Source organism: Myotis davidii, unplaced genomic scaffold, assembly GCF_000327345.1.
Source record: "Myotis davidii unplaced genomic scaffold, ASM32734v1 scaffold570, whole genome shotgun sequence".
NCBI classification, from domain to species: Eukaryota; Metazoa; Chordata; class Mammalia; order Chiroptera; family Vespertilionidae; genus Myotis; species Myotis davidii.
The window spans coordinates 1,984,813-1,995,811 of record NW_006283631.1 but is presented as its reverse complement, the minus strand read 5'-3'; the positions used below and the strand labels follow the sequence as shown (position 1 = coordinate 1,995,811).

Below are 10,999 nucleotides of genomic sequence, written 5' to 3'. Positions count from 1 at the left end.
GGTGGGGTGGGGCGGGGAGGGCACTATAGCCTAGGGAGTGGTATCCATTGGACAGGTAGCACTGATCTAGAGAGCCTTTAAGGAAATTAGATTCACAGAAGTGTTGACTATGAGGAACTGGGAATCTGTATAATCTGCCACGGAATCACAGGTCGAACCAGCATCATTTTGCCAGGAAAGCGAATCATCCTTCTGTCTCGAATGGTAATAATGTTTGCATAGCTTCCTGGAAGAAGGGAGCAGAATGGCCATACATACCCAACATGGGTGAGGAAAGAGGTTGTCCTCTTTCATGGCAATGACATTTGCTTTCTGTGACATCTTTCTTGCAGTAATAAGTGCGTACTATGGCAACCTATTTACTACATGCAGCCTATGTTTTAAATGTCCTATTGATCTCATACATATGTACTAATAATTAGCTTAGAAACCCTTTGTGTTAGTAATTCCAAGGTATGCATCTTTGCTAATGGAAGCTTATAAATTCTTAAATATTATTTGAAAAGTCATTGGGTAATCTACAGAAAACCTATCATTTTTTATGCCCTCCTCTAAGTATTACCTCTAGTATTTTAAAATGTTACACAGTTTTATAAGTGAAGCAAGATTTGAAGTGGATCTTTGGAGGATCAATAAGATTAAAATGGCAAAACAAATTTAATTATGTCAGCAATTCTTCTCTTTCACAAACCTGAAAGAAAAGCAAATTGGTATTTGAGAAATTTTCTTTGTCTAATAAATAGCCTCGCTTTATAATAATGCCAATGACCCCAGTTTAATTAGGTGCAATTAATTTTGTGCAAGCGAAATTTGACATCTTGCTAGAGGCATAACCAGCTGTACCCTGTCTTGTGAATTTTTTTTTTTTAATCACCAATGAGAAGTCACTGTCGGAGCTATTGCGAAAGGGTGGGAAGCAGGAAGAAAAAGGCCACAGGGCTGGGGTTTATATTTAAAAATGGCTCCAGCGGACAGCCGAATGTTTAATTAAAAGAGCTTCTGGGGATAATTTTTCATTGGTGCATCAACTTTGACAAGTTGTCACGACTTTATTACTGCAGTTCACACTCCCCCTGGACACATGTCGGGACACACGCTGCTCATGTGAAGCTTGGGCTCCTTTGAGAGCTTCCCAGAGCATTCACTGCCACTAGAAAACACTCTCACTGCCTTAGGGTGAGCTGTCCTCTAGGGGTTGGACACAATCTCTTTGTTCGATCCTATCGAATGTTCTGTGTCCCTCAGATTACTCTCATTCAGATTGTCACAGGCATTAAAGATCCATGGAAGCTATTTCAGAAAACCACTGCCAATTAAATGATGACATGCCTCCTCACACTTAGAATTTTTATTTTAGTTGTTGCAAGCGTCCTTTCAGACTTATTTGGGTATACGCTTCTATCACACATGTCTTTGTGCATGCAAAAAAAAAGAGAAGAAAAAGTGAAATCTGTTGGTTGAGTTTTTCCATAACCCTTTTCATATTCAGAGTCCAGTTGTCTGTGTAAGCACGTTCCCTCAGAGTTGTCCGCCTTTGCCTCTCGCCTGGCTGTCACCTGTGGTGGTGAGGACGCTGCGCATCACCTTCTGAGCCACTGTCCCCCCCGCTCGGCAGGTTGTGGTGCTGGGTCTTTGTTGTTCTCATCAGAGGACAGGACTGGTCAGCTCCCAGGGCCGCCTCCGCCTCACTGGTCCTTAACTGGCTTGTTGGCCGACGGGGTTACAGTTCAGTGGAGCAGAACTGCCACCAGCTGCCTGGGTGGCCAAGATCGTGAGGCGCATTCTGATTTTAAAGATGGCAAGATGGACGAAGCAAAGCTTCACAGAGCCCAGACGGCTCGGCACATCTACTGCATTCTGTGCCATGACTGCATAGAATCCGAACGACCATGAATTAAATCATGAAAGAGAACGCCTTTGAGATAAAGCTTACTGTGCAACCAAGCCTAAATGGCAGCCCCAACACTTTCTTAAACGTGAACATAAAAAGTGGTGAAGGCAGGCGGTGATTCAGCATTCACCAGATTGAGAGACTTGGCATTTTCACAAAATCCAGGCGCTGACTCTCCAGCTGCCATAATGTTGCCCCGACCACAGGAATGTTACCCAGGTCTGGAAGGGGAGAGCAGCTGAAAGTCAGCAGCAGGTCAGGAAGATACAAGTTTAAACTCTGTCCGGGTCTGGGCTGAGCGGGATAAATAGGTAGGCTGGCTTTCACAGTACAGACGGCTCAATGCACGTCGATTGTTCTAGATGAGTGGTTCTAAACCTTCCTAATGCCGCGACCCTTTAATACAGTTCCTCATGTTGTGGTGACCCCCAATTTCATTGTTACAAATTGAACATCATTAAAGCATAGTGATTAATCACAAAAACAATATGTGATTATATGTGTGTTTTCCAATGGTCTTAGGCGACCCCTGTGAAAGGGTCGTTCGACCCCCAAAGGGGTCGCGACCCACAGGTTGAGAACCGCTGCTCTAGAGGCTGTTATCTACTGTGGGTCCAAGGAGAGAATGGGGTTGAGACTGGGCTGCAAGGATGTCAGTAGTTGAATCAAAGAGCCCATCCTTCCTCCAAGATGATCTCCTACCACCCAGCACCCTGTCGAAAACAAAATCCCAGCCTGACTCATCTATGAGTCATGGTCCCTGCAAAGGCACTGTCTGAGTCAGACTCCCCGCCGTCCTCTCCCAGCTGTCAAACATTTAATCCCACTCACCTTTTCTCCAACACATAAGCACTAATCAACTCGCCCATTTTCTCTCCTTTTCCTTTTTTAATTCCTGTGAAATGCCCACATGGCAACTCAGAAGCACTCAAAAGAAAAAAATCATAGTCAGTTCAATTACTCCGACCGAAAAATGCCCAGGTATATTTACTTTTTGGTGCATATATCTCCATATTTTTGTTTACAAGGTTGAAATCCTACCATACCTACTATTTAGGCTGTTTTTCAATATATCATGAACATTTGCCCATATTCACAACTTTCTACTATCATATAGATTTCATCAAAATATACTTAATTCATCTCTTAGACATTGGAGTTGGTTTCAGTTTTTTGTTTCATTTTCATTTTGCTTTATTGTTTCATCTCGTTTTTTCTTCCATTCGTGAATTTATTCTATTCTTCTTAAAGTGACCATGTATAATTTAACCTCTGGGCCTTAGTTTTCTTGTATGTAAAATGGAGGTCAGAATGCTTACTTTATGTATGTCTGAGGATCAGAGGTAACTATAAAATACCTAGCACACAGTAGATGCTCAAAAATGGTCACTCTTTTTATTTCAAATGCAGATTGCTTAGGAGTCATTAGGCTTTCATTAGGATGAGAGAAGACCACATTTAGTGCCTAGGAGAAGCCTCGTTCTGGGTCTTCAGCCAATGCTAAAGAACAGTTGTGGTGAAATGCATTTTCCTAACATTAAGATCCTGTAATTCCGAATTTAATTACGTGGAAGTGGGCATTAGTGAAGGAACCAGACACTGGTGTGGAATCGGGTCCCGCAGCTGCCTGAGAAATGCGGTATTTATAGTTCTCTGGAGAACAGGTTAGGGGCGGGTGCTCCACCAGAAAAGCCAGGGACACCCGGAGAGGGCCTTTCACACGTCCGCACCTTTGCAGCTTCTCTCAGCTTCTGCTGAGGAAGCCTGGGCCCTGTCAGATGTGGGTCAGGTAGGGTCAGGACGGGCCACAAAGAGGGAAACGTCCCCCTTCCCCCCAGTCCTCTTTAGCACACTGTTTGAAACTTCCCTTCACATCTGTGGGCTCATAACTGCTGGAGGGTTGGCTTTCCATCCCTCCCCTGCATTTAACCCCTCCAACCCCCTTCACCAGGCCCTCCTTTCTTCTGCACTTTCCTGCTTGTTCACTCTTCTTGGTTAACAACTTATTAATGCATTCCAGGTTACTAAAGTATGTATTTTTCTCATATATAAGACTAGAGGCCCTAGTCTTGGCCTGCGGGAATCGAGTGAAACTGGCCGGGTACATGGATTTTTGTACCGGCGGGGTCCCTCGGCCTGGCCTGTGGGGATCGGGCTGAAACCGGCTCTCCGACATCCCCCGCGGGGTCCCAGATTGCAAGAGGGCGCAGACCAAGCTGAGGGACCCCACCTGTGCAAAATCGGGGCCAGGGAGGGACCACAGGAGGGCTCCAGGGCATGTCCACCCAGTCTCTCCAAGTCCCCATCAATCGGCCAGACCCCAGCAGCAAGCTAATCTACCAGTCAGAGAGTCTGCCCCCTGGTGGTCAGTGCATGTCATGGTGACATCGAACAAATGGTCGGACACTTAGCATATTAGGCTTTTATATATATAGATAGGGTTTGGTTTTTTGTTTGTTTTTAGTCCTCTTCCAATGCCCTGTATATTCCACACTTGCAGTTGTACATCATGATGTAATGATCCAACCACCAGTACCTGTTAGAAGACCTAGTTTCTATTGTTCAACTACTACTGTACATGCACTTACTATAGGGGTCGTGAACTATAAAATGCCTTCAGGGGCCAGCAATAAATATAGATGAGTCTAGTAGCCTAGATAAAAGGCCATGGGTAGGACTGGAGCAAACTAGGAAGTGTATGTGTGCCCTGGGCAAAAGGGACAGCAGCTATGCTATGCTATTGGCATCATGGCGCTTGCAGAGATGTCATTACCTGATCATCAAATGAACGAGTGGATGAACAGTTAAACACCCCTTACCCCTTTCTCTCTAACATAGTTATAAAAAATCACTGACAGGCCTTTTGTGTGAGGTAATATGTGTTGGACCAGCAATATTCTCACCGGTTATATGAGTACCACTCCTTTTCTAAAAGTCAGAGTGTCATCTTATGCATCACACAGTCTGTAGCAAACAAAGTTCACACAATCCCACTAAAGTAAATTAAGAAATACTGTATTTTGACAATAACAAATGTCAGGAAGCAAAATCTTTGCTTTTTTTAAAAAAAATAGTAGTTATTTCTATTACTGTAATGATAAAAAATCAACATGGAACAGTCAGAGAAAAGAAGAGGAAGATGCAGGGTTTAGGGGATGGGAAAAATATTTTATAATTTATCAACCCACCTCAGCACAGTCCACAAAGATACCATCACATGTGGTACATCCAGAACTTGTCCAGAGCTCAGTTGTTCTCATGTTCTTTCTTCACAAATCCTTAGAAAAATGAAATGTGTTTACAGCTACCCTTGCGTAATTACAACCTACATTTTATGTGCCTTCCCTTTTGAAATTCTCATCAAAGGGAAAAAGATAAGGTATAATAATATGGGTGATTATTCATTATGGGTAAAGTCTTTGAATAATGCATCAGAGATCCATTAAACTAAATGGAAATAATATATTTTAACTGCCCATCCACAAACCAGTTGAGGATATTGAGTAATGAATGGCACAGCAGGGCCCGTGGTTCTTAGTCACTCTGGTTGTGGACAGATAATGAGCAAGGCATGTATGAGATCCATAGGCATATGGGAAGTTCCCTCTCACTCTGTTCTTAAGGAAACTGTACAATTGCCTTAAAAGTATTAGCAACCATAGGAGGTATCTGCCCTTTAAAATTATATGGCCATCACAGTCAGGATCTAATAAATCCAAACCTAAGGTCAAGTGTAGTATGGAGGAAAGGACATTGGATTCCAAAACCAGAGATCCAGCCTGTAATCTCTTGCTTTGTGACCTTGTACCAGTTATCTGTTGTCACAGTGATGGTGTGTAATAAACCACCCACATCAGTGGCTTACAACAGTAAGCATTGGTTTCGGCTTGGGAGCCTGTATAGGTCAGCTGAGCAGCTCATATGTCTGCGGAGACTGTGGGTTGGTGAGGTGCCTCTACTACTCTTAGCTGAGCTCTGTCATGTGTCCCCAGGCTCAGTTGCGACAGCTGCTGATTGAACTCTGTGCTGCAAAGTCACTCATCTACCAGCAGGCTAGCCTGGACGTGGGTCAGGGTCCCCTGAGAAGGGAAGCTTGGAGCCGGAACAAAGTCCCTTCCTCTGCATTCTGTGGGCCAACACAAGTCAGGAAGCCAGCCTGGAGGGAGCCACAGAGTCCTATTACAGAGGGGAGGAATGGGGACCATGTTTATAATCAGGCTGTCACAGTTCCGGGGCAGGTAGTTTGACTTCTCTGAGTAGGTGTTACCTTGTCTGTAATCCACAGGTGGTTGGTTGTCCAGCCAAGTGAAGTTAACAAACGGGTGGTGTAGGGAGCAAAGCCAACGAATTTTAAATATATGAAAATGCTAGTGGCCATGCTGGGAGATTCCTATTTCTAAAATCAGAAAACACCAAATAGTTCTGGGGTTCAGAGCTGCCTGCAGACGCCCAGTCCCAATCACCACACCCGAGGCCAGGGACTGAGGCCCGACTCACAATTTGGCAAACTTTAGGACCATTGCATTGTTTGTTGCAGGAAATAAATCGGTCTTGTCTTTGCATTTTGAAAATAAAGTATCGTCTTTATTCCAGTGACCACTGGCTACGTTTTTGAAGCATTCTCTTCTCATCTCTACCACCCGCTCAGTTTTGTGCATATTTTTGTAATATCCCTGGTAGCAGTGGTTGGAAGTCAGCACAAGCGTTTTCCAAGTAGCCATCTTCCTCTCTGGAAATGCCAAGCAGACGTGGGAGCTGAACATCCTCTCCACTAAATAAATGCCTTCGCGCTCCCGGCCAATAGGCATGGTCGCTCGGAAAGCAGCTTCTGCGCAGTCTTTATCTCTTCGCCTTTGAGAGCATTCGCATTCCCCGTCCAGAACACCCTCTCCCCAGATGCTCTCGGCTCCCTCAGCAGCTCTGGTCAGCGGTGTGGCTTTCCGTTGCCACCTGGTGCATAAGGAGAAGAGGTTTCTGGGAGAACCAGGGCGCAGACCCTTCAGGAGGAAAATCCACAGGCGAGGCAGAAGTCAGGCAGCCCTTGCAGGCAGTGCTCTGCCAAATGCCACTCGAAACATCAAGCAGCCTTGGCGTGGATACCTTAAATCATATCCCTAATTAACAGGGTGAGCGGTGTGTGTTGTTCCCACCGCAGACTGTGCTTGAGAGATCGGTAGGTTAGACCCCTCGCAGCTTGGATTTTGAAGGCTGTGTAGCCTGGTTGTGAGTGAGGCTGGATGGATGCCCTGCAGTGTGAGGGATGGAGACTGGGCCAGCACAGGGGTTATCGAACTTGACCCTGGACACAGAGGCCTTCAGCAGCACCGGGCGGCCCTGTTCACCCACAGCCAGGCCGCTGCTTGGGACTGTGGGTGAATTTCCCCCAAACCACCTTCATCTTAAAACCTGCTTAAAGGCTAAAGGCAAACAAATCCTTTTTGAAACTTGAGTCCGTTTTAAGACATCTTTACAAAAATCCCCTCTAAACCATTCGCTGTTATGTCACATAATTTCCTTTTCCTGAGAGGAACATTCCTGGTGATTACCGCTATGAGGAATTATAAGTCTCACCCTGTAAGAAGCTCTGTTCGGCTTCCCACGGAGATAATGTGGGACTAAGGCGATTTTCTGAATTTCTACCTGAGGTGCTTTTTCATTTTGCTCTGACTGCTAAATCCTTTCCCCTCGCCCTTCCCCCGTGCCTTTCTTGAGTTAGAATGCGGTGTGGGATGGGTGATTTAGGACTGAGTTGATCCTAGCACACAGTTCAGTTTGGGGGCAGAACAGTAGAATTTACAATCAACTTTTCTTCAGAATATATATCTTTAGATGTTTTCAATATTATTTTGTAATTGTATCCTGGGTTATTTTATGTTTTTATAATCTGTGTATCCCGTGGCCAGCTGCTTCTTTTCAAAACTTTAGCTATTCAATAAATAGAAAGTGTTACCTAATCTTAGATTCAAATTAGGTTTAATTTAAAATGCCTTTTTATTTTTAAATGTTTGTTTTTAATTTGCAATTTTATTTCCCATTATCTTCCAATCCATACGTCTTGGGTTTTATTATTAAAAATGGGTTGATATTTGGGTGTGTGTTTTGTTTGTTTTTTACCAACTATAGGCAATAAATTTTAGAACTTAATTTATATGGGCTCCAAGGGTAACCTGTACATATCAGATTTCTCCAGAAAAAAAAAAAATTTCTAGAAGAAAGTTAAAGGAGACAAATTCCAGGCCCATAGAAGTGCAGCTGCCTAACAGAGCTGAGTGTACATAAGGGAATTGCTGTGACCAGGCGAGGTGTTGCAGTACGAGACTTTAGAGGGCCCTTTGCAAAGTCACCCCACTTTTAAAATTCTGTGTTCCTCTGGGCTTTCAGACAGAACAGAAAGGAGGGTAGTTAACATGCACAGAGCACCTGCCTTGTGCCCAGCTCTCAGCTAACTCTTTTCATTCTTCCTACAAAACACTGACTTATTCACCCCATTTTACAGATGAGGAAACTGAGGGTCATAGAGTAATCTGCCTAGGCATAGAAGTGAGGAATCAGAACCCGAGTCCAACAGAACCCAAGCACCCTGAGCTGATCACACAGCACCTGCGGGCTCCTGTGCCCAGCCCTGGGCCTGGCTCTCCTTGCAGCACATGAGGGCAGGGAGGGAACAGACCCGCCTACTGGGGAAATAAGCTGGGACTTTCACTAATGATGGCAGCGAACAGTAGGTGGCAGTATATCCACACAACAAGGGTGGTGCCGAGTTAAACCAGTAGATTTCTTTTTCTGAATCCTGTATCATTTTCAAAGAAGCACTTTATAGAGTCATCTGAGCAGTTTGGACCAAGCATCCCTACCCATTGGAATTTTTTAAAAATCAAATACAAATGTCCACCATCAGGCCAGTGGTTCTTTGCCTTGTCCCTGTGAAGCAGTGATGCTGGTTTAGACAAGCCTGCAATCCTGGCAACCCAGGGGCCCCCGTTTGCCTTTTCTCTCTCTTCTCTTACACACAGTCCTGGCTACTAGGGATGCTAAGAAAAATTACTTCTTTAAAAACTCCCCATCGCCAGACAGCAGTGAAATGTGTTCCACTTCGAGAGAGGTTAGGACAAAGAACTGGATTCCCTGTCTGGCCTGGTGGACAACAGACCCACAGCTGGGTGACCCTCCGTGACCCCACCTCCAGCACCATCATGCCTAGAGCCTCAGGAGCTCCTAAAAGCGCCCCCTGTGGCACTGAGTGCACGAGGAAGGAAGGCGGCTGTGGAGCCCACTGGGTCACAGTTGTGCTTCTGCCTGGGTTGGGGGTTTCCTTGCATGCCTCTAGGGCAGCGGTTCTCAACCTGTGGGTCGCGACCCCTTTGGGGGTTGAACGACTCTTTCACAGGGGTTCGCTAAGGCTGCCGGAAAACACATATATAATTACATATTGTTTTTGTGATTAATTGCTATGCTTTAATTATGTTCAATTTGTAACAATGAAAATACATCCTGCATATCAGATATTTACATTACGATTCATAACAGTAGCAAAATTACAGTTATGAAGTAGCAACGAAAACAATTTTGTGGTTGGGGGTCACCACAACATGAGGAACTGTATTAAAGGGTCGCGGCATTAGGAAGGTTGAGAACCACTGCTCTAGGGTGAACCGTGGTGGAGTTTGTTTTTTTAGTCTTTATTGCTGAAAGTATTACATAGGTCCTCCTTTTCCCCCATTGACCTCTAGGGGGAACTGCGGTGTGTGTTTTTCTTAATGACAGAAGTGAGCTCCCTTGGTTGGCTTTTGGCAACTGCCTTAACTAAAACTTTCCTTCAGTTGACCCTATTCTGTCTGTTTGAGGGAGAAAGGAGTCTTCAGAGAATTGTGGCCGGGGTGCTGGCTCGGAGAGCGTCCTTGGACTGTCCCCAGGGGACGGGACACTAGACGACACCATGCGGCTTCATTTGGCCGAGGACGCCCCATCGTCTTCGTCGACAGGAATACAAACTCAGTAACTCACACATTTTTATTGGGCACCAACTGTGTGTTTGGCATTGTGCTGGGGGCAAAATATGTGGCCTAAATTATTTTTCACCTAATGGGAAATGAGTGTGGAAAAAAGTAATACAACATTAGTAAAAGTTGTGATGTTATCACTTACCAAGTTGTCAAGTGATCAGTATTATCCTCTGGTATGTTACTGCTGATGAATTAGGAGTCATATTGGTCACCCACTTCTCCATGTGAAGAATACATAAAACTGCCTTTTATTAGCAAAGCCAGACAGTTCTATTGGGTGCGCCCAGATCGCAAATAGCTGAGTGGATTGGTGTCCTGTCTGCTTCTGCCCAGCCTGCAGAGTGGGATGAACCTGCAGATCTGCTTTGTCAACGACAGCGGCAGCGACAAGGACAGCGATGCGGATGACAGCAAGACGGAAACCAGCCTGGACACCCCCTTGTCGCCCATGGTGAGTCAGAGCTGCCGCCGACGCTCAGTGGGTGTGCTTTGCTGGCCATGCAGCCTCTTTGCATTTCCTGACGTGGCCTGCTCCTAAGATGTGACAATGATTGGAAACCCAAACCTGTGACACAGCAGTGCTACATAAGCTCTGTTAAAGTTAGCATCTACTTTCATATTAGACCATAAGAGAAATTGCACGTGTCCTAAAAAAATTTTAAGGACCATATGCTACACACCAATCCTTCCCTACTGGGTGTAGAAATATATGAGTACAGACCAGCAGTAGGACACGTTTTTAAAGGATGGGCGGCAGGGCTCAGGGGAAAGCTCGTGCACAGAGGTGATGTTAAGAGAAACCAGCAGGATGAAGTGTGTATAGTATTTCTTACTCACTCCTTGCCCACATGCTATAACAGACTGCCTTCTGATCATGGGACCCTGTTGCCGGAATTCTTACCACTCAGTGAGGTCTGCGCATCTCTTTTCTCACCAACCAATCGTGTTTTCTTACCAAGGAACCCATGTTTGTCACTGGGTATCTGAGGTCCTGTCCACTCCAGAGAGCAACACACTGCCTTAGTTCTGGGTTAAATATGATGTTGTGTCTTTTGAGACCAAATCAAAGAAATGTCTCAAGTGTGTCATAAATCTGTTTCTCCTA

At 45.0% G+C, this 10,999-nt stretch overlaps 1 protein-coding gene across 2 annotated transcripts in view; it reads left to right on the top strand.

The window, feature by feature from the left end:
* The window catches only part of LOC102759991 (schwannomin-interacting protein 1), a 52,375-nt gene that overhangs the window by 30,888 nt on the left and 10,488 nt on the right, over positions 1-10,999 (top strand). For both annotated transcript variants that reach the window (XM_015565522.1, XM_015565518.1), the window contains exon 3: positions 10,228-10,345. In XM_015565522.1, the coding sequence (XP_015421008.1) occupies positions 10,228-10,345 (118 nt within the window). The remainder of the gene's footprint in view (positions 1-10,227; positions 10,346-10,999) is intronic.